The sequence below is a fragment of the Hypomesus nipponensis genome, chromosome 18 (genome assembly GCF_054491055.1).
Source record: "Hypomesus nipponensis isolate SF chromosome 18, ASM5449105v1, whole genome shotgun sequence".
In the NCBI taxonomy this organism is placed as follows: Eukaryota; Metazoa; Chordata; class Actinopteri; order Osmeriformes; family Osmeridae; genus Hypomesus; species Hypomesus nipponensis.
In genome coordinates, this window is record NC_140378.1 from 9,958,445 (window position 1) to 9,982,593 (window position 24,149).

Below are 24,149 nucleotides of genomic sequence, written 5' to 3' on the forward strand. Positions count from 1 at the left end.
CAAACAATGCGTGCAAGGTGCTTGGGAGAGGAGGAATTGAAAAAGAGAGATCCTCTGAGGTAGAGATGAACTTACTCAACATAGTAGACCCCATACACTGGGTCATCTATCTTCTCCCATCCTGGAGGCAGCTCTGAAGAGGAGAGACAACATTGTTTGGTGGAGACCACTACATTAGTCATTAAACACAGCCCTTGTGTTAGCTGTGCTCTGAAGAGTCAGGTTGGAGGACTGGAGCACAATGACTCTCTAAGCTGATTTGAGCTAGTCAGCACGCTGTCATTTACACTTTTCAAATGAATCTTTCCTAATTCTCAGTGAAGGACAACACAGGCCTCTGATATGAAGCCAGCCTCTTCATTCCAACTCCAAGTCACACAGCGAGCTGTCAGGGGACTTGCAACTAAATTACAGACTGGAGACCTTGACTGCTGCTTCCTACCACATTTACTATTCATATATTCTGACCCTGCCTGTTAAGCTCCAGATATATCAGTTTTCTGTGCCTTTTGGTTCCTCTGTTATTAGAAGTGTAATCCGATTGTGAGCTGAAGGTACACATTCTGGACTGAAACAACATAAACACTTCTATCTAATACAGAGAGAGAAAGGAGGAAGGGGAAACAGTCTGGGCATGTGCAGCCATCACACGTCCCTACTGGCACTCTTCAAGTCTGCTGTAAACTTCTGTTTCACTGATTTAAAAGTCACATGACCAACTTGATGAAACTACCACTTAACTAAATAAAACTATTACGTAATGGCAGAAATTGTCAGTATTTCAACTGAGTAAGTTTGAGCGATTACATTCGTACATTAACATACCATCTAATCGAACAGAATGTGTTGATTCTAGATGGAACGGTAACGCATACATTGTTTTTAGAGGTCTGGCCCTGCCACAAACAACAACAACAAGCACACACAGCACAGACACACACACACACACACACATAAACTCACACTGCACTCACACAGCATTCAACTGGAACTGTCTGACAGATAGTGCCTATTAAGCTGACACACTCCCATTAAGACGTTAGCATCTCATTTTCCTCCTCACTGTATTTGATTTCATACAAAGACATTAGCATTGTGTGTTAGCGTGGGCTTGAACTGACTCCGCCAAACACTTTTGGAGCGGGCTGGATTTCACGATCGATAATCACAGACTGCCTCTTTCTGATCTGCCAGAAATAATAGGGGCTGGTAGCCAGACATTCAAAGCCTTGTACAAGTCTGAGATTTCATTCCATCTCAGGGCTGTATCAGTGTGTGTAAGCGTGTATGTGTGTGTATGTGTGTGTGTGTGTGTGTGCTTATGTGTAAGCGGGTGTGTGCGTCTGAGTGCCAGGGAATCTGCAGAGCTATTTTCCAGTCTATGGAACAGCTCAGACCAACTTGAGTCACCAGCCAAACACCTACCAAATGTGTTCTTGTGCATCAAAAAAAATCACTCTGTCACTTACGCTGTGCACAGCAAGCAGCAACAACTAAATCACCCAGATACAAAATAGAAAACTTAGGGCTCGAGTCCCAAATGAACATGGTTCTATCTGCCTCCACCAGCTGTCTCAGAACAGATGCCCCCGAAATTGCTTGTTAGGGATATAGTGCTGTAGCCAACAGAGGGACATATAGAGGAGAGAGACAAGTCGAGCAGCCTACCTAGCTCGGAGTCCAGCTCTTCAGTGTGTACCCCTTCTTCTCCAAGGTGAGAAAGAAAGAATGAAACACAAGATATAAGATGGAGGACAGAAAGGACATGGTAGACAGAGAAAGGGGAAGAGTGATCAAGGGTATATGAGGAGAGAAATGGGATAGCGTCGCAAAGAAAAGGAAACATAGAGATCCCTTAGTAATCATCATACATGTTGTGTAAAGGAGAAGTAGCATTAGGGCAACACATTTCCTCTGTACAAAAAACATCAGGTGTATTTACCACAATTTTAATCCTTAAAATATCAAAGTAGAATGGAGTTACAGAAACAGAGACAGTTAACAAAAAAGCCACTTGGTGGTGCTGTATCTTTTACTTGGTTTTTGGTTATCTTGTGGTATGAATAAGTAGCGATTTATTTTATTTAAATGTCTCTACAAAGATCCTGAATATCAGGACTCTAACAATGACATATTCTTAGCTGAAACTATAATGGAGTGTAACCAACCACTCAGTTATCACTATCTCTTGAGTTGTATAATATAATAATTTAAGAGCGAATGCTTTGATTTAGCCAAATAGTTTCTGACAGTTATGAGAGCCTTTCCTCCTGGTATGAACATGAATAGATGCGAACATGATTCATATCTCTGTATAAGAGCTTAAGAGCCCTATCTATTCATCCTCCATCAAGGCTTAGAAATACACTGTAGTGTTGATACCCATGGAATAGCCTAAATATTTGATCTTGACAGACACACAAACACACACACACACTCAGAGCCTGTCTTACCATCATCCTCACACTCTTCCAGAGGTTTGGAGGATTTGTCCATGCAGCGAGGATCCATCCACGATGTGGTCTTAGTGTTGTGGCTGAATGAGAACACACATACAGTCAAAGACCACTCCTTGAGGCCAGAATAGAAACTGTGGTTAGATATGGGAGGCATTATTATATTACATTGTGATTATACAGTGGAATGTGTTGATGAGTTACATACTGTATACCTTTGTGTTTACAAAGGACACGCCAGTTACATGAAGGGTTTCAGCTCAACACAGATTCATAAAGCTGTCCACACTTCTTAATAATAAGGGTCTTGATAATGGCTCTGACTGCAGGCAATGTATTAACAACGTTCCTTGTTTCAATTTCTAATTCGACCCACAGTGACATCAGCAAAAGTGCCTATAGAACACACACAGCCATTCCCTGTTGCGATGCTGCCTGCCCTGCTGTAAGGACACCGGGCTGGAGCAGGTCAGGTGATCAGCCTGTGATCTCCTTAGAGATCAGGGTATGGAGGGATTACCATCCAGCCTGGAGAGCCCTGGGAGGGCCGAGGAGGGAAGGGGAGGGAAGACAGAGGACTGGGGGAGGGGGGGGGCGACCACTGGGCAGCAGGAAAGAGAGCTTTAGAATGGGCTATAATGGAGAGGACTGACTGGAGCGACCTGATAAGAAACATCCCAACAGCCAGCTAAATCACGCCGCTGTGCTTGCCTCAATCCAGCCACAATGCTTGCTCTGGGTACTAGTGTACCAACTGAGTGGGAAGTGTAGGACTCATGTACCAATTTAGCTTCTCCTTTTTGATGTGAACCTTCGATAAACACACATAGTGGACAAACACAAACAGGTGTGGAGACCTCATGCAGTCTTCACTTCCCATATCTTGTACGTACTCTATGAAGTAGACTTCTCCATTCTCAGTGTAGGCCATCTCCCAGTTGTCTGGCAGGGGGCCCAGGGGGTCCTCTGGGGAGGCCTGGGGCTGAGCATGTGTCTGCTGACCGCTGTCTGAGGTGGAGGCGGCCGCGTTGTTCAGACCGTAGGACGGAGCGTTCTCGCGCGCGGGGTACGGCCGGAGGATGCCGCCGCGACTCTCGTCCTGGTCACTAGGGTTACCTGTGCACAACAAGGGAGAGGGGAAAAAACTACGCACTAAGGATCCTGGGTAAGGAGCACAACACGAAACAAAACAAAGAAGGAGGTTTACGTGTCATGCAATGGGATCACAACGCCGTGGTTAGTTTGCTGTTGACATGATATGATGATACTGTATCACCTGGGCATCGTGACAGTGTGCTTGCATCATGACTACGTGATGACCCTCGCCCCCTCTGTTTAAAAAACAAAACTGACTATTACTCACTAGATGAGTTTGATTTGAATCTAGTTAGTGGCACATTTGCCTTTGCCTCTTTTGCCCTCCCCCTTGGGCCTCAGAAAACACTGCATGCTGCTTAGAATCTAAAGGAATGGGGCCCAAAGACTATGCAAATGACACCCACAACCATTTCTCTTTAAAGCTCCAACTTCTCCTCTAGTCTACACCCCCCTGACCTCACCCTCTACACCCTCCCACTGGCCTTCTTCTTGAACCCTATAACCCTCTCTCCTCCTACCCCCGACCCCCAATCCTTCTCTCCTCTGGCCCACTGTCCTCCCACACTTCCGCAGGTCTTTCAGGGGGGATCAAACGTTAATTTAGCACCCTGGCAGGCTGGAAGGGGCACACAGAGAGGGCATAGATTCACACTGGAGGGGAAAAAAACTCCATGTAGGAAGTGTCTCACACACTCTTCAGGGTGGAAGAGACTTCAAAGAGGAAGAGAGAGGGAGGGCAAAACCCTCATCTGGAGCCCCACCCCCTCCCAAAAATCCTTTCAGTTTTCATCCAAATTAACCTTTTTGTCTAGACTAAAAGATAAACTTTGGTTATTAAATCAATGTTCTGAAAACACTCTGATGTGCTGGAACACATTCAAAAGCCCACCACAACACCTCAATCTTATTATCGCCTCTTTAGACAGTAATATCACCACTCCATTCACAGACACATTGGAAAAAAGATGCAACAAAGAAATAATGAATGAAAGCATGATGAGAGGTGAGAATGAGAGTAAATAAGGTGAGAGATGGAGGGAGAAATTGGAAATTGAGAGGGCGGGGGGGGGGGGGGACTCAGCATGTTCTCCAGTACCTCCCCCAGCCCCTCCTCACAGGCAGATGGCAGTGTTATGAGTCTCACAAAGAGAAATCAGCATCACAAAGACATGATGTAACCACCAGACACCCAGCAACACAGAGAGAAAGAGAGCAGAACACACACAAATACGTTCTTTCTCACTCTTGCTTTTCTATTTTTCACACAGTGTGTGTCACACACATGCACACACACACACACACACACATGCACACACACAGACAGAGACAGACAGACAAACACACATACAAACACACACACACACACACACACCGTCTGTGTGAACGAGTGACTCACCTGTAAAACTGTTGTTCATTTCCGTGGCCTGGTCGTCATCCTGATCGTCAGCAGGCACTACTCTGGCGTTCTGCATGTCATTGTAGGACTTGGTGCGCTTGGGGGTGGACTGCTGGGAGCCAGCATCACTGAGAATCACTGTCCCAATGACGGGCTGCCTTGGCGGCTTGGGGGTCCCATAATAGTTACCTAGGCAACAAGAGGGACATTAGCATGCTTGAGAGAGAGAAGGAGGGAGAAGAAGAGAGGGATTCAAAGATACAGAGGGAGATGAGGACAACATAGAAACAGGCACAAGGCTCGGGCAAGACAGATTGAAAGAGAATCTGGAATAGCTCCTAATTTTACTTATGGAAAGGAGATGCAATGCTGCCTAAAATGGTGGCTTTGAAGGCATCTGGTAAAGCAGGCCAGTGTGAGGAGGTTGTTATGGACTGAGGGGGTTGAGATGTATTGTCTGGGAGCAGGGAGCATACACAGACCACACAATAGAGGGACTCACAGAGTGGAAAACACCTCATGGACTAGCCTCCATTGTTTGCATGGACACTTGCTTTAGAGTACAAAATCTGGCATTTCATATTGTTGTCCTAACTTGCATTATGATTGGAGTAAAGGAAGCTGATCATTGTAGAAGCTAAATGGCTATGCTCAGTGTTCACAAAAGTGTGCTAGAATTTTGGTTATTTTTATTGACCATACAGAACAATTAACCGTCATAAACAAGCAGTTATCTAGAGTAAATAACATTGACTGTTTTATGAATGAATGATGACTTTTGTTCCGCTAAATGTCAGGAATGACACAGTCCCCCATGCTGGTTTGGATGGTCACAGGCTCTTGATGACAGGTATTTGATATAGTCTGCGGGACAGGGAGGAATGTGCCAACACACAGCAGAGCTGGTGCCAAGCAGATTAACGCAGTGACATTCCCTGTCCTGCACGCACGCAAACACGTTACACACTATACATATAGGTTGCAGACAAGTCATGGGATATGTGGGTGAAGAGAAGTATATAGTTGTAATCAGAGCAGAGAAGCTGGGAAACCTGCTGATTCTCTAGGGATCAACTGAAGAAGCCATTACTGGACCTAACTGATGTCTGCTGATGGAATCAACATCCTCACCTTCATACGTGCCTATCTCCAATAGTGTGCCCCTCTGCTCCAGGTCCAGGAAGTCGTCCACAGACAGGAAGTTGTAGTCCACCCCAGGGACCTCTCCGTCTCGAGGGGGGCGTGTCGTACCTGGGAGGAGAGGAGAGCAGGTTTAGGCATCTGCAGTTAGTCACACTTCCTGACTCATCTGTAAGCACATGCCATCATAGTAGTAGTAGTGGTACTGGTGATAGAAAACGGGAAGTTTCTCTGAGAGGCAATTTGTTGAGCAGCACAGAACATGTAGACCCACATGAAAAATAAAAAAAGTTACAACAACCATATTATCAACAGTGGACAACATTGATATCAATAATAACAACGTTTTTAAAAATGTTCATGAGTACAGTATACACCCCCTAGAGTGGACCATATATTACCTAAGACTCATGTCCCTTCACCTGGTCCTCTGAATGCAAAGGGACCAGGACAGGTTACACTTTAATGCAGCAGACAAAGGCTATTGTAAGTAATCACAGCAGCCAGCCCGCTTCATAAAAGCATGGAGATGACAATCCAGTCAAGAGAGTGGCCGCCTAAACAGGAAGTGAGTGGGAGCTCAATGTGACAGAGTGTGATTTCACTCACTGCTCCCTTTGAGGTGGCAGTGGGCAGTGGGTGGATGTGGACATGATATGAGGAGACAGGAAATGAAGAGTCTCCCTTCCTTTCTCACTCTGTTGGAAACAATCACAGGCTCTTAATGCAGGAGATAGAGGAGAGGTCCTTTTCTCAGGAGGTCCAAAGTATTTTAGTCTCCTTCAAACTCCTTCTGACTACAATGCAGTGTCAGTGAGAAATGATGTCACTTTCTGCAGCGGAAGTGTCAAGGCCTTCGCAAAAGCAAAGGAGATAAGGCATAAAGAGTCTATGAAAAAATCCTGTTATAAATATCAACCACTTCGCAACATTCTATGTCAATAGGTGGGCTTCTGTCAACATGCTAATTGCTATGCTGACCAACCAGAGGCTGCTCCCTATGTGAGTTAATGATTAGTGAGGTGCAGTCCTGAGGCGGAGGCAAGGATTATGGTTGGAGCCCGGGGAGGGAGGGAACACACACAATGGAGACAGGGATCATTGTGTGTGTGTTGTGTGTGTGGCTCTCTTTACAGGGTCAAGATGACAGGGGCCGTTACACACCTGGCAGATGGCTGAGGGAAGTCATAACCCATCTGTGAGGAGCACAAGGACACACACACTCACACATGCACACACACACACACACACATCAAAATACATGCTAACTAAACACCAGGCAAGCACCACGTGCAAAAAAAGCACAGCAGGTGTGCCTCCTGATACCACGCCTATTGTGTGTTTGGCTGTTGGGTCAGCATGAGGAGAAGCTGTGAGCTTGGCCCACCAAAGCATTCTGGGACATGTTTACTTTGGCCTTACTGTACCAATCTGCAGACTAACACAGGCTCTCCTGGGGGAAATCCAGCCCACACACCTGACAATGACCACACCTTGAACAGCCCTCAACCTTGTACCTATTCTGCATGTTACACTGACTCAAGCCTGTTAGTTTCTATTCTCTATCTCTGTGGCTCTTAGGGATTTTAGAGAAGATGAATTATGGCACAGGGCATCATCTCTGAAACCATACATACCATGCTTCATATCATATGATTAATCACCTAATTGACAAACAGCGTGGCCATCATGCAGCAGGACTGCACTGTATGCACATCTGCCAGCAGAGCTATGGTTGAGAAGTTGAGTGTGCAGAGATGGGCTTTGAGTCATCGTCGTCTGAGGTCCCATGGTGAGGTGTGTTTCAGAGGCCCAGAATGTTTTAATGAAGCTCTCTGCTGAAAAGGGAGGGGAGCTATTATTGTAGAGAATTCCCCACAGTAAACGACTGAGATGTGATGACTAATTTTGCTGTGCTGCACATGGGTTTGGAACACAGAACAGGACCTCTCAAACTCACATCACTGAGTCTCTGAGACTGGCTGTAAGAAGGTTTGTTGTACTAACCAGCCATCCTAGGGTGGTATTATACTGCATGCCTGTGGTCGCGAGGGATCAAGTTGAATATTGTTTTGGTTGTCTAAAAATGGTGATAAGCTGGCAGATGTGATAAACAGTACAAACAGAGCAGTACAGTCTCTCAGAGGCCTGACTATGGTGGTGATAGAGCTTCAAACAACATCAAACAAAGTCATCAACAGAAAGATGTCCAGAAATATAAGGCAGGTTATTAAAGTGGCAGCATTATCCGATAAATATATTTCCTTTTCATGGTGACAAAGTGTTACTGCTTGGTCAGCAGCGACAGCTTTGCTAATGAGCACAGAGCTACAGCGTGTTGTGTTTGAGAGCTTCACTGTAACTCTCAACAGAACATGTCTCTACTTGTCAGCAGAGGAACCCTGTCATCAGTAGGAGCTGGGCACTGCAGAAAGGCAAATGTCATTACTATCTGTGTCTGCGCTCTCTGTTCTCTGCATAGAGGAACAATGGCCAGGCCTGGCAAAGCTTTGACCCCAGCACTGATGAACTCACTTCCAAAGCCACTCATCAATGGCCTTATTCTTCAGCTCTGAAAAGCTGAAGTACTTGCATGAGTGGAAAAATAGGACACAATTATGCTTGAGAGACTCAGTTAACTTATGTTATCCCAAGTTATGCCTCTGACACAGTCCAGTGGGACATCCTTTAAACAAGAAGGTGGAGTAAACACTTCCATACCTGCCTCTGCGTTATGTCTACATCTGCACAATATTGTTGAAACACAGACCGAATGATTTTACTTGCAAACTGTTTAAGCATAGTTGTGTTCCGGTATGTGGTTGTGAAGATGTGTGAGATAAGTATATATTTATATATATATATATATATATATATATATATATATATATATATATATATATATATATATATATATATATATATATATATATATATAGTATATAAGCGAACTAGGCTGGTTGGCCCCTGCAAGACAGCCAGTCCTGTTGCCAAGGACAACCAGAAAGGAGGTTTACACGTTGCACTTCCAGAGAGCCAGAGAAAGACAGCACTAGTATATCAAGTCTCGGAGAAACAAAGGGTGTGTATGGACAGAATTAGAACTACTGGCATGACGATTATGCCCCCCCAAAATACATCGAAATAAAGACATTAAATAATGACAAATTAATTGAGTTGCAGTGCAATGCAGCAACACCTGATAAGTAAAACCTTCTGTACTGTCTGCTTTCTCTCTGATGTTGTGGCTGATATTTTGATCGGAGAGATAGGCAGCTCTCCTGTTTACAGGCCACCAACACAACCCCTCTTGTCCCCCAGAGACAAACTGTCACCATCTCCATGCTCCTGTCTACCAATTTTTGAAATTTTTCAAGCCCCTTAAGTGTAAGAACTGTGTCTCTGTAAAGACTCTCCTCACCTTTTCTTTCCCTCTCCCCCTCTCTATCTCCTTTCTTGCGTTAGCATTTTTGCCTATGCGCTCTCCATCTCTCGCATCTCTATCTTTCCTCTTTCTCTCCCAAAATGTGCCTTGGCCCCTCTATCCATCTCTCTCTCCCTCTCTCAATCTCTCCCTAGCCTTATCTGCTTAGCGTGAGCAGCAGATGCCACTAGGTGTGACGAGGTGCCCACCACCCTGCTGACGTTTCCCTGCTACTGGGGAAGGTTGGGAAATGGAACACTGATCGTCCAATCAGCATCAATCCCCTTTCCCAGCCTCGACATCAATCAGCAGCTGTAGTCCACTCCCCCAAAGGGGCAGGGGGAGGGGAGCAGGGGGTAAGGGACTGTGGATGGGGGGTGGTGTGTGTGTGGGGGGAGTGTTGCCAAATGGTAGAATGGCAGTGGTAAAAAAGGAAGGGGAGAGGGAGTCGAGGAAAATGGAGGAAAGAGAGGGAGAGAGATGTGTCAAAAAGGACACCAGGTGATAGGAAAAACAATCACCTAATGGGTATTTAAACCCCAGTGCAAACACGTCCTTCCTTTATAATACATTTTGCAGTCTAACAAACACCTAACAGCCATTCCACACACACACACACCTATAGATTGTTCATCAAATGTCCATGCTGTTGCTCTGCGGGACAACATCTTCACTCACATTTGGGGCATCTAGGGTAGGAACTGTAGCTCTGTGTGTGTGTGGGACTTTGTGAGTGAGAGAGAGAGAGAGAGAGAGAGAGAGAGAGAGAGAGAGAGAGAGAGAGAGAGAGAGAGAGAGAGAGAGAGAGAGAGAGAGAGAGTGAGTGAGTATGTATGTTTCTATGTGTGTGTGAGAGAGACAGAGAGAGAGTGTGTGTGTTTATATGTATGTGTGTGAGGTATTGATCCTACCACTGCTAAAAGGATAAGGGGACACAGGCAAGCGGCAAGCCAGTCCATGCCTCTGTCACATCATTTAGCTCCACAGCTGCCTATAGGCATCACCACAAGCTGTAAGCATACAAAACATACAGTAGGATGCTCTGTTGTATTCAAGACAAAATGGTGGTATATTTAGAATATGACCTATAAATAGCTTGTCGTGAAAGCCAGTTTCCTCTCTCCGCTGGTAGTTCATGAAAAGCTGGGGAGCAGAGCATGGCAGAGCAGGGGAAGCGTGTCCCTGAAGAAGACCGTTTTGAGTGTCGGCTATGACCCACATCTTGCAGCCCAACTCTGGGACACTCTGGACCCTCAATCCAGCAGCCCTCAGTGAGAACATACAAGGTAACATACAGTCTCAGGATATGGAATGACATCATCACACACAGCAGTTGTATTGGTGATTGCATGGTTTTGCTATGTGGGACACATTTAACCAAGACAACTGTGATACACTTAGATTCTCTGTATTTCCTTGGACAACAGACTGGAGGCCTGGTGGAGCAGGCTGAATATTTGCCATTTTAATAAACAGTGAGTGCAGCGGTCAGTCAGATTGACCAGGCAAAGCCAGGCTGCTAGAACATGTAGGAGGTGGAGCAGGCTGGTCAGTCAGCCAGTGGTGAGGCAGCAGTAGATTCCTCTCCCTGCGAGGAAGTTTGTCGAGAACAGCAGCGTGGCCATGACACCCTGCTGATAAGACTGGGACTCCCACAGTCACAGGAAGCAGGAAACAAGCAGACAGCGCTCTCTCCTACTGGGTCGGGATTACAGGCACAAGGCCTTACCAGAACACTAGTCTCAAAGAAGAGACTCAGACTCATACCAGGAGCTGAACCATCTGTCAGCATCTTCATGTTGTCTCTCCCCTCTCTGAGGGCTGAGAGGGCATAGAGGGCCTCCTGTAGGGAGAGGCTCAGCTTCACCTGGATCAGGAGTCCAAACGACATGTCCTCACCTTAGCTGTGGAGGTGCTGATGATGTCACTGTGCTACTGACCCTGTCAGCGCTGGACAATCAGATTGACAACACCCAAACATCTACAGCCAAACATGAACGTATAGAAAAATAATTGATGGGCAGCAACCACTAAACCATTTACCAATTACAACAACAGTTTATCAACTCGCCTCTTTCAAATTAACAATGCACTCAGTCAGCTATACCATAAATCCTGCTATGCCTCAACATTGCCAGGTTTGGGTCTTGAGATTAAATGTGGGCAGAGATTTCCGATACAATTCATTGCAGCAGCAACATTCCATGATAGCTTAAGCTGTCATCACAAGAGCTACAGTAACAGGGGAACAACATTCAGGGGACATTTTGTCTGGCTTCAGAAAAAGCAGATTCTAAAGCCATCTGGCTCCTGAATCTTTCACAATGCAAAAGCTTTTACTTTTGGCTCTGTCTCCAAAAATCTTACTTAAATACAGACTCACTGGTGGTGTCATCCAGCAACAATAAACAAACCAGATATAAAATTGACTATTTCAAAAGGCTTAAGAAATGAGGATTGCATATTACTGGAGATTGTGACTTTTTAATAGATAAGCATAGTAACTCTAACCTTGTGCTAGAAGACAATGTAGAGTAATTATTTAAAATACTTCAAATCCCAAGTAAATGTAAGTACGTGTGTGAGCATGAGCTGTGTTCCAGTAGTTCATCATCCTCTTTACAATGGCACTTCAGTTTCAGTGTTCTGACCCTTCCATTGTCATTTCCCAAGTCTAAAACAAATACATTTAACGAAGATTAAAAGACCATAACCATTGTATACTCTACTGTACTTACTTGCTAAACTATTTTTTGTTCTCGGTCACACATAGTAGCGCTGGCATCTTGCAAGATGCCACTAGCTGTGCTAGCTCGTACTGAGAGAGAAAGCTGTTATCTGTGGAGATGACTAAATATTTCATTAGTGTGACCCAGTGAATGTTTGCGTTCTCGAAAAGTGGTCCAAGCCTCCTCATGAGAGCGCAATGGGACTGAGACAACACTACATGTAGCCTAAATATAGGATGAACAGGCCTTGGGACTCACAAAATAACTCTTGTATCAGAGGAGATCTAGATTTACGTTTACACAACTGATATAGTATACAGTATATTGTACTACCTTGGCATCTGATTTCAAGTCTGGAAATGCCCATAAGACCTCCTCAGGGGGAGGTGATGACTAACCTGTCAGCTATACTTCTGACTGGCCTGAGATGGACCTACTTGTGCCGTACCTTATGAAGCTGGGTAACCCGATGCCTGTACAGCTTGAGGAGATAGGCCTAAGCCTTTACCTTATTGGCCTTCTATAACCTCTGTTGAGGCATGGGCTTATAGTTACCTGGAAAAGATTTAACTGAGACAACAGAACAGTTCACTGCACCCTGTTCCCTTATTCACATCTTTACAGGTCACACCACTGGGAAGGCACCAGTGTGCTGGACTGTGTGTTTGGTTCACCAGTGGCTGTAATGGTTTCACATCTAAGACACGCCGATAGTAAGAGACTACTGAGTGTGACTTGACTGTTAACAATAGGTCTACACAAACATGCCAACACACTCACACACATGAAATGTGTGCTCCTCCCTGTGTGCTAACAAAAGCAGGGTGGGTTGAGAGTCATCTGATCCCCTTCATCGTCTTCCTGCTGTTGATGGTCTGGGGAGCTTCCACTCATTGTCTGACACAGACACACACACACACACACACACACACACACACACACACACAGACACAGACACACAGACACACACACACAGACACACACACACAGACACACACACGCCGCCCAACTAAACATCTGCCATTTTTTTTACCCCTGCTGGCTCAGAGTGTCAGTGAGGCAGGGGATGTTGTGTAGTGCAGAAGGAGCATTTATCAACTCAATACTGACCCGTGGTTAACCCCATAGCAGCTCCACAGGCAGCATGTATTCCAGATCAGCTGCTAATACAGTAGATGACATTTACAGCTCAAATGTCAGAATCAAGTTCTACTGGCAGGTAGTACACCTCCCATCAACCACTACCCTTTTAAGAGTGCATTCTAATGAGGAGGCAGTGTTTCCAGGACAAACACATACAGCGTGATGACGGCATCTCACATGTTGTGAAAACAGAGAGAGAGAGAAAAAGAGATGGAGAAAGAAAGAGAGAGACAGACAGAAAGAGAGACAGAAAAAGAGAGAGAGAGAGAGGGATATGGTGATACTGATGGAGAGAAAGCGCCTACTCCATTTCCCAGTCAGGGCAGACAACAGTCTCCCAGGGACCCGCATGGCCTCTTTCCTGGGCCTCTAAACCAATTACGGTGCTAGCATTGATTGAGGCCGCACTTTAAGGCTTTGTATACTGAAGTCCTTTACTTCACTGGTTATAAGATAGACCATCTCAACCACAGGATTTGGATAAGTACCCACATCCATAAAGACACTCCAAGCTTCATGGCCAGTCTTTGGTCAATTGTCCTTGACAATGATTACAAAAAACATTGTTTTCAATGTTCAGTGTTACGTATGGAGATGTGGAAAACATGGTTCTTGGTTATCCCATGGTCGTGCATGCAGATGAGAGTGTAGGCAGTGTTGCAGTGTTGACCAAGAGGCCAAGGTGAGAGCTCTATTGCTGCTAGCATGGCTGTGTTCTGTCAGCACTCCCCCATCCCACATTACAGGGATAGCTAGGCAATAATGATTTATGAAGGAGAACGGAGAGGTGATCAATGGAGCGCAGGCCCACAGATTAATGATGAGGCAAACAGCATCCCTACACCCATGATAGCTCCGCCCTGACCGCTCCGGTCACAGGCCAGGGTGCTGCTCAGACCTCCACTTCTCCCGTAGCAAAGCCTATTAACACACACAGGGTCAGATGGGCCTCCATAGTAATCAAATAGATACATCCCTAAAGAAATATTTCATGATGCCATGTATAACATACAGTAATACAATGCATCCGGTAATACCTGAATGACTCCTACATGTTGATAGACCTACAGTGATACAGTACAACACACATACAGTGTAAAGAGCTTGGTTGAAGAATAAGGTCATTATCCTTATCAAGACAGTTGGGTTTTTTTTCCGTTGGAATAAAAGGTCCCCAGCTGTGAATGTCTGGATGTAGGCTTGATGGACTGAACCGCAAAAGAAAGACAGAACGAGAGAGAAAGAAGGAGAGCGAGGGAGAGAAAGAGGGGCCAGACATACAATGCTGCTGCTGCCCAACACAACAGGCCATTCTTTCAGCTCGCGCCACAACCCTCTCCACAGCTGAGTCCCTGCCGCTATTCTCCTGCTGTTCCCTCTCTCCTTCTCTCCGTCTCTCCTTCTCTCCTTTTATCCCTCTCTCCTTTCAATGAGGGGGAGGGGGGATGAGAGTAGAGAGGAAGAAAATACAGTCTTAAGCTTAATTATCCAAGCACCTCGCTAAAATACACATTAGACCAAAGGTTTGTGTTTTTCCGCTCTCCCCCTAAAAGCTCTGTCAGTATAGGAAGTCTGGATGGACACATTAAAGCTTCCATTTAAGGAGTATGCTGGAAAGAGACAGAGAGGACCGTTTAGCAGACAGGAAGACAGAGGAAAATGTGATAACGATGGAGAGAATAAAAGAGAGAAAGAGAGGAGGAGAGGTAGGGGAGAGCGGTATTATAGTTGTGTTTCTTGCCACTGGGCAGCCATGAGGGATAATGTCCTCCAACAATAGGCAAGTGTGTCAACAGATCAGCGTTTAAATCATCCTCTCCGCTAACCAAACACCGTCTGAGCACCCACACACACACACACACACAGAGCGTAGACACACACTCAGAGCACAGACACACACACACACACACAAACACACATGCTACCTCGCCATCATCACATATACGTTGCTACACATCACAGCTCATCAATATCCCACCAAAAATCTGCATAAGCACTGATTCACTCAGCCTTTCAGTTGCACAGACAGATGTATCTCCCTCTCGCGCTCATCCTCTTTCTATGTATATCTCTCTCTCTCATTCTCGATTTTCTCCATCTCTGTTCTCCCCACCCCCATCTCTATCTAATCCCGGAAGCTAGGGCATCACTCGCAAGAGGAAAGGTAAATGTCAGAGATTTACCTCAGTGCTGTCGTAGCTCCTCTCCTTCCCTGCTTTATTCCACAGAGAGAATCAGAACATACATCCTAACGGTCTGAAATCTCTGCATCGTATTCCTCCAAAACAATCCATGAATTCACCCCTCCAGCGTGAGCCAGTACTACAGTAGCTCCCTGGCTAGCTCATTCAGCCAGGCAGGCACAGGCAGCTAGTAGGCAGCTGCCTTTTTTCCTCAAAGCTCTACAAGCAGAGCAAATTAGAGGTCCAGCCCAGCTTAGAGGCTAAGCCAATGTGAGCTATTCACACTCCAGCTCCTGTCTGAGGCCAATGGCTGCAGCCCCCCAGCCCCCTGCATGCTGCATGTTCCCGCCCACAGCTCCCTACACCCGCAAACACACACAAACACACAGTTTTTGTATCTCTTTTTCACTCCTCTTTCTCACTCTCTCTCTCTCTGAGTCTCTTTTTCTCTGAATCTTTCTAAAATCCCTGTCTTCCACCACCGCTCATGTATTCGTTTACAGCTACTGCCTTGGTCCCGCTAACACATGAATACACTTTCTTGACACACCAACATGCGCTGCTCCCTCCTGATGAAACAAGGCTCTCTCGTCAGCCTCCTGCAGCTATCGTGACGGAGGCAATCAACACCACGGAGGTGAATGCTGGGTTCATTTAAGGTTGGAGGATGGGGTGGGGGTGGGGATGGGAGATATATGGATGGGGGGTAGGGTTTGGTGCTGCTGTATGGTTGTGAGATCACAGCCAGAGATGTGGCTTGTGCACAGGCAAAGGAATTGGTTAAAACAGGACTCAGTTGGGGTGTGTGGAACCGGCTGCTCAAATAGATAGTGAGGGATTGTAGACACTGGTACAGTGCATGGATGTTTTGGCCAATGAGGATGAAGCAGTAGTGTCCTGCTGGCAGTGTTTGGTGTATTGTGAACAGAGTGTGTACAGGAACAGGGTCCACTGAGCACAATCCGGGGCAGGGCTAAAGCAGAGGCATGGTTAGGATTAGGGCTGGGGCAGTTTTAGAGTCAGAGAAAGCCTGGGGGAGCAGGCTGGAGGCTGGAGGGAGGCTGGACAGGGCAGAGCAGAGCAGGGTGGACAGGCCCATACCTGCATGGAGGCTATTGCTAGGGGGTTTATCCAGCCTGGCCACCAGCCCTGGGAGCTGGCCTGGGGGAGCCTGGCTGCAGCTCTGCCCATGGAAGAGCCTCACATGCAGCTGAATACTGCCTAACGTCTGCTCAACAGAGTTACTACACTTCTACTAGACTTCTAGACATATTTTTAGTAATGAGTTAACTTTGACAGTGTCACTACGCAATGTTTTGAGAAGTTCTATACTGTATGTTGGTTCAGGGTGCATAAGGACTGAAGAGCCTGACATCCTTGAGTAGTAGGTTGTAAAGTGAATGTCAGTTAAGGAAAGAGTGAAAAAACACTAGTCAGCTCTCCTGACAGAATGTTCAAACCCATGGCAAGGTCGACAGTTCCCACCTGTCCTAGAGTCCATCAAAACTGGTGTTGCTAGCCCATTTTCGATGTAATCTCATAACAACTAATCACATTGTATCCAAGACAGAACCAGCATGGTATAAACCACCCTGATGTAGAACAGCATCAAAGAGAACACACTGTATCTTAACATAACCACCAAATGCTACCCGCATAACAGCAGCACAGGTGCACTGCTGCTATTGTATTGAAGATGCATCCGAGAGAATCGAGCAGTAGCCAGATAGACAGTAGCCAACACAACAAAGTGAGAGACATCCCAAAGCTGGAGGAAGGGAGAGATGCTGCTATTTTTAGTGCCAGAGGATGAATCATTTCCCACCCTGTGATCCGTTGATTGTTTGGCGAGGAATTAGAAATGGCCAGAGGAACACTTCCTGTCTCAGATCAATCCCAAGTTATCAAACTCTCCTCATGGGGACAGCAGGACCAACCAAGTCTGACCGAGAAAGAATGCCACTGTATGCAGGGTAGACACACATCCTGCATATACACTCACACACACACACACTCAAACACTCAAACACACACACACACACACACACAAACACACACACACAAACACACGCATACATAAATCCACACTCAGACATGCACAATTGCCATTACTCACACCATAACAGGATCCTTTCCAGACAAAGATTGGACGAAAGGAGGATGAAAACAGAACCTCGTTGTTCATAATAAATAGTCCATGTCTCCATTAGAAAGAAACGAGGCTAACTTAATTACAGTCCACTGCCAATCATAAACTCCACATACTGAAGCTAGCTCTCTCCTGGAAGAGTGTCATGGTTTCCTGTTCTATAAATAGTAGACGTGGATTATTCAACGACTCCATTGTCTCTCTGTTCCCCCGGCAGTTAGGGGCTCCCAAACTGGCAGTAAAATGCAGGTGTCCTGGGAAGGCTAGGATGGATGTCCACCTCCAAGTTAACAGACTGGAGTCTGGGACAAGATAGGGTTAGAGCAGACTGGGACGGCACAGAGTCCTGCTTGATCAAGGTGAACATCCTGCAGGTTCACTATGTTTTACACTCATTAGGGACAATTAATGATTGTAAGTGCCAGGAGTCCATGGCAGATTGGGTCATTTTGTAAACCTGATTTAGCATTTTACTCAATAGGGGTCTTAAGAGAGTGATATTGTACAGCCATTGTTGATATTTCTTCAGGTTGGCTATTGTCAGTTGAAGGCAGATACCATTTGTCTTCCAGGGCAAAGCAAAAACATAAACAACAACAACAACAGAGAGGAAGCTGGGACTACAACCCCCAGTGCCCTCTACCACCCACTCCTACTGTGGTGCTGCCAATCATACAAGTAGGAACCAGTGGAAGGCTCTTCTGTGGGTACAGCCTGATAGCCTACACAACATCATTCTTGTTGTTTTGGATGACATCAATGTGTGTGTGATTGTATGTTATGTGTGCTCACAGAACTGAGGTTCAGAAGAGCAAACCCATACAGTGAGTGCACAGATATCCTGTATTAGGCATGTTGTAAGAGTAAGCCTAGACAGGTGAGCAAAACATTTAGTATGCGCAGAGCAGATAGACATGCACGCATCAACACGCACAAACTAATCCGCACCTGTCCCCACTCCCCATACATCATTACTAGGACAAAAACACAAAATTGCTGTTCTTCAGAGCTCTTCAATGCTATTATTCTGCCATCTTTCACCCTCACGTACCAAATGAGAGGTTAGCACAGTTGCTATTAGGCTACAAGCGAAATATTAACCGTGTGAATGTGGAAAGCAGGCAAACAGAAGCTGGGGCCCACTCATCTGTTAGTGGGCTGAATGGCCATCATTAGCATGAGGCTCCAGCAGCACCCTGCAATGCAGCGACACACACACACAATGGCGAGTGCCACGCTTCCCCCTGCCGTTCCCCCAGAAAAGCCCTTTTGTTCCAACAGCATCTGGACCTGACCTCCATGCATTCGAGGCTGATGACCCCCTCCCTCCCTCCTCCCTCCATTCCTCTTCTCCTCTCCTTCTCCTTTCCACCCCTTCTCAAAAACCTGCTCTGCCTCTACAGCGAGCCCCCCCCCCCTCCCCCCTTCTCGTCCACTCTTCACACACTCTCTCACACCTCCCCCCTCCCTCTCTCAGCTACAGAGTGCAGCCGTCTCCTGGTCCTTGAAAAGAAGCTCTGTGTACTAGTGGGCCTTACACAAAGCCTGCAGGCTGAATTAGAAAACCAAAGAGAAAAAAGCACCACGGCTACTGGCCATCTGTCCCTCTGGGTTGGACGTGCCTACCCGTGTGTGCCTGCCCCCCCCCACCCCCTCCTCTTCCCTCACCTAATTCCCATCCCCACCCCCACCTCTCTCCGCTCCTGTAGCCTGTATAGACACCATCAACGACCACACTGCCATGCATCTACCTTGCTCCCCTGCCTGCATACGTTCCAGCCTTCACAGATCAGATGGCGGATGGGCAGAATGAAGAAGGAGAGCGGGAGGAGAGAATAAGGCAAGCTGCCACTTGCCTGGACGTAGAAAGAGCCGGAGCCAGCGAATCAAGCCGTAATCCTTTCTTTGTGTGAGCGGCAAACAGAGAAATTTGTCTCCAACAATGATTCCCCAAGATCGTCAGTGGAGTGGAAAACGAGAAAGCGAGAGAGAGGGAGGGAGAGAGAGAGGGAGCTACGGCGAGAGAGATCAGCAGAGACGGAAAGACAGCAGGAGCAGCGAGCGTGTGACAGAGAGAGAGAATGAGAGAGAGAGAGGCAGCAGCCACCGTCAAGCCACAGGGACCCTGACACTCACTGTAGGATTTGAAGTGAAAGAAAGGAGAGCGAGAGGGCAGACAGAGACAGGGAGAGAGAGAACGAGAGGAATCAGGTGGGGGAGGGCGGAAGGCTTGGTTTGCTGGGTGGCTAGAACGCTGGGATAATGTAGAGATAACCTAGGTCCCTGAGCAGCAGCTGTAGACGAGAGAGGGAAATGAATCCCGCGAGAGAGTGACTTTTCTGTCAGTTGTGACATTTGCAGCACATGATAACAATGGCCATCTGTAGCAGCAGGACTGGGGAGGAGGGAGGAGCGAGGAGGGAGGAGGGGAAGGGAAGGGAAGGGAGGGTTAAAGAAGGGGTGGGGAGTTCACATGGCGAGTGTCCTCTTCCTAAAAACACAAAACAACAGTCAAAGCATCCCTGGCGTGAGGACAAGCACCTGTTCGAGTCAGGCAGGGGGGGAAGAGACAACACCACATGTGCTGGGAGAGGGGGAGGAGGAGAAGCAGAGAGAAGGACAAAGGAAAGAGATGAGTTGGGTTTTTATTTCCCTCTTTTTGTCAGACAGTGTTTGCCTTGTCATGCTATTAAAACATGTGTATTCTACTCTTGTCTTCAGTCACATTTCTTAAAGAAGGAGAGAAAGAGGGAGTACCGAAGATATCTTCATGATCTTTAACAGAATCTTTCAACATCAGAAATATTCCAAAAGCTTAGCCAGTGAAAATATCACCTCTGCATCTACACCCCAGTCAACCTTTCTCTTATTCAGACTACTCTTATTCTCAGCATATTTTAAATCAAGCCCAATCAGTTGTAAAATATCCTATTAATGGATAAACAGGGGCTCCTCTCCATGCATGAACCTTTTGGAGGATATGTTAAGGTAACAGTCTGCCTGGCACCAGTTCTGTCTCATTTTCTCCTTTTCTAAAATGTAATCTAACATGCAATATGCAATGTACACATTAAGCATAGGTATATATTCTATATTTAAATATCTTACAAGCAGGCCATAGGATCCTAGCACTATTTCAGCTTTTCCTTTGATTGTGTGACCTCAATTAAGGTAGCTCAACAGCAAAAAGCAGCAGGAATCCCTGGCCTGCACTAGCCCTGCTCCCTCTCCCCTGCTCCTCAGCCCTGCTCCCCAGCCCTGCTCCTCAGCCCTGCTCCCCAGCCCTGCTCCCCAGCCCTGCTCCCCCAGCCCTGCTCCTCCAGCCCTGCTCCCCAGCCCTGCTCCCCAGCCCTGCTCCCCAGCTCTGCTCCACCAGCCCAGCTCCACCAGCCCTGCTCCCTAGCCCTGCTCCCCAGCTCTGCTGCTGCCTTGCCCATCCCCTGATACCTTATCTAGAGCCCAACATGTTTGCATGTTTACATAATCAAGCAGGAAATCTATTTTCAATATATCAGAAAAGCATAATCCTGAGCAGGCCGGCCATCGGGCACCAGGAAGCTCAGAGAGGAGGATTTACCAGTCACATGGCAGGAAGGGAGAGAGAGAGAGAGAGAGAGAGAGAGAGAGAGGGGGGGGGAAGAGAGAGAGAGAGGAGAGAGAGAGAGAGAGAGAGAGAGAGAGAGAGAGGGGGGGGGGGGGAGAGACAGGGGGAGAGAGAGAGAGAGAGAGAGAGAGAGAGAGAGAGAGAGAGGGAGAGGGAGAGGGAGAGGGAGAGGGAGAGGGAGAGAGAGAGAGAGAGAGAGAGAGAGAGAGAGAGAGAGAGAGAAGGACACAGAGAGATTGAAAGAACAAGTCAGTAAGCGAGAGAGGAAGCGAGAGAAAACGAGAGAGATTGAGAAAGAAAAGAGTTGAACCCCAAAAAATTAGAAAATATTAATCCAGCCTAGAAACCCTTTTTCAAAGTGGTGCACTGCCCAAACCATGTCCTAACACAAAACACACATTGATAGCAGACTAACTGACACAGTCACACACACATACGACACACATCACCACAGATGCAGGAACAGCAGTTGTGTGTGTAAGGAAAGACAATCTCTCTTCACTGACCGTGCCTTTGCATACAGAAACATGTGATCATGAATACTGCATCCCATGGGAAAACACAAGGATTGATTGAAAATGCACAAACACACACACACACACACACACACACACACACACACTGTGGATTTGTGATCAACTGTATTCAGTCCTCAAAAATATACTTTGGGGTTCATTCCCAAGTCTTCACGGAACTATAGACTAACTCAGATCTACCAGAACAAAGCCCTCCACCAGCCACAGCAGACAGAACCAGCCTGACTTAAACAAGCACACATTCGGGAAACTAGGACTCTGTCTAGCAATTGTACGATCAAAGTACTGATTCAACTGCCACAAACATGACAGTTGTCCAGTCTGACATCTGCCTGAGTGTTTGGCCTTCAGCACTGTCTGCTGTAGCTACGGAAACAGCTATGGAGCAGCAGGGTGGGGGACAGGGAGACAGAGGGGGACAGGCTGGGGGACAGGGACAGGGAGAGGGACAGGGACAGGGAGAGGGATAGGGGAGAAGAGCTGCTCACTGTTCCCTGCCTGCTGGACATCCAGTATAAAGGGACTGCCCATCATACCGTATACAGTAGGAAGTGACTGACATGGCTCTTGGGATCCTGGTTAATTCTCCAGCTTGGCTTTGAAAAGGGAGAGGAGGAGGGGGCTACTCACAAGGCACAGCATGGCGGTACAGGTTGGCCCGGATGGTCTGCTGAAGCTCATGGTCTGGAGAGGACTTCTGGAACCTCAGGCTCAGGTAATGCTTCAGGTCTTTGTTCAGCTTGTGACCTGAGGAACGTACACAAACACACACACATGCACACACACACATATACACACACACATGCCCTTTAGACTATGGAAAGATACAATCAGGAATTATATTACTCATCACTACATTCTTATTGTCTGAAACATTGACAATATTGTCTGACATTTGACCAGCAATGAAGCACAAAGACTGCCAAATGCTTGGATTCCAGTGACCTTTTAGTTGTTGAAATGCTCTTGGAAGCTCAAATGGGGCATTTAAAGACGTGAGGAAGATGATTGTTTTTAATATCTCTGCATTGATAATAAAATAAGGGACTTGGGCCAAAATAAGAATAAAGCAGTGATAATCTGTAAAGAGAGAGAGAGAGAGAGAGAGAGAGAGAGAGAGAGAGAGAGAGAGAGAAGGAACATAGAGTTTGTGAATAGAGGGATAAGCTCAGGGACAGAGGTGGGAGGAGATAATTGATTAGCCTGTTCCCTGATTGGCTTGTGCTTCTCGGCTTAGGATAGCATCTCTCCAATCAGAGCGTGCGATGCTGTCTCTCTCTGACTGTGTAGCGAAGCTAGGTCGTCACAATGGGGCCAGATGGCCAGAGCTCGCTCTCACGCCAGGGTCTCATTTAGGACCATTTAATGATCTCCAAATATATGATCCATGTCTGGGGAGCTGGCCAGGGCCTTTCCCAGGGTCTCCTGAAGTCCAGACTGACCATGGCACTACCTGACTGTCTGGGAATAATAAAAGCATGCTACCAGGACATCTGTACTCTGCATCCTCATGAGTCCTCATGGATCCTCTATGTTTATTCAATGCACTAGTTTGCCTACCATCACAGGCGATGTCCAGCTGTCCACCATTATTTATCAGGGACAGCGCAAATTGTACCGATACCTTAAATGCAGACCTTCTTTGCCCACACAGTGTCCATCAGTGAAGACATTTTCTGGCAAACGACTGTGCTGTATTTTTCCATTCCCCAACACAAACACACGCACACAGCCCTCTGTGTGATTCTGTGCAAGCAAAGCACAGTCAGGTAATTGTTACCTAGCAACCAGCCAGTGCTGACAACCATCGTTATAGTCCCTGCTAGGCAAGCAGCACTAGGATAAAAAAATATAGGAACAAAACACACAGACATGCACGGAAAACACACAAGCACACAAACAAACACACACCTACACAGGTCAATAAGTACATCCTCTGTGTCCTAAATTCCTCAAATAGATGGGTAAACGATATGCATCTCCAGTATGACAGTGATAAAGCTGCATTAATCACAGCCAATCAATAAACACTAATACTACAACCATGTACAATGTAGAACATTGCAGTGGCGTTCTGAACATGGGGTGATGTCAGCTCTGCTCTCTGGGCCTCCCCAGGGTGGGGACCACCATTAGGCAGGAACAGCGCCCCTCCTGTGGCTGGGGAGGACAGGCAGGGGCATGAGGGGCGCAGGCAGCCCAGGTGTCATGCTCCATCAATGAGGAAGTCATCAAATATTTAATATTTCCAAGGATTACAGCCATGTGCCACAGGGATTACAACCACACTG

The 24,149-nt window shown here is 46.7% G+C and overlaps 1 protein-coding gene across 1 annotated transcript in view; it reads right to left on the reverse strand.

Annotated features, from left to right (window-relative positions):
- Positions 1-22,676, reverse strand: part of LOC146252012 (membrane-associated guanylate kinase, WW and PDZ domain-containing protein 1-like) — a 50,044-nt gene extending 27,368 nt beyond the window's left edge. Inside the window, exons 1-7 of the mRNA XM_084680194.1 lie at positions 22,489-22,676; positions 6,082-6,201; positions 4,951-5,139; positions 3,350-3,572; positions 2,454-2,536; positions 1,669-1,707; positions 76-133 (exon numbers count right to left, since the gene is read on the reverse strand). Coding sequence (XP_084536320.1) covers positions 76-133; positions 1,669-1,707; positions 2,454-2,536; positions 3,350-3,572; positions 4,951-5,139; positions 6,082-6,201; positions 22,489-22,648 — 872 coding nt within the window. The 5' untranslated portion in view covers positions 22,649-22,676. The remainder of the gene's footprint in view (positions 1-75; positions 134-1,668; positions 1,708-2,453; positions 2,537-3,349; positions 3,573-4,950; positions 5,140-6,081; positions 6,202-22,488) is intronic.
- Between the last annotated feature and the right edge of the window lie 1,473 nt (positions 22,677-24,149).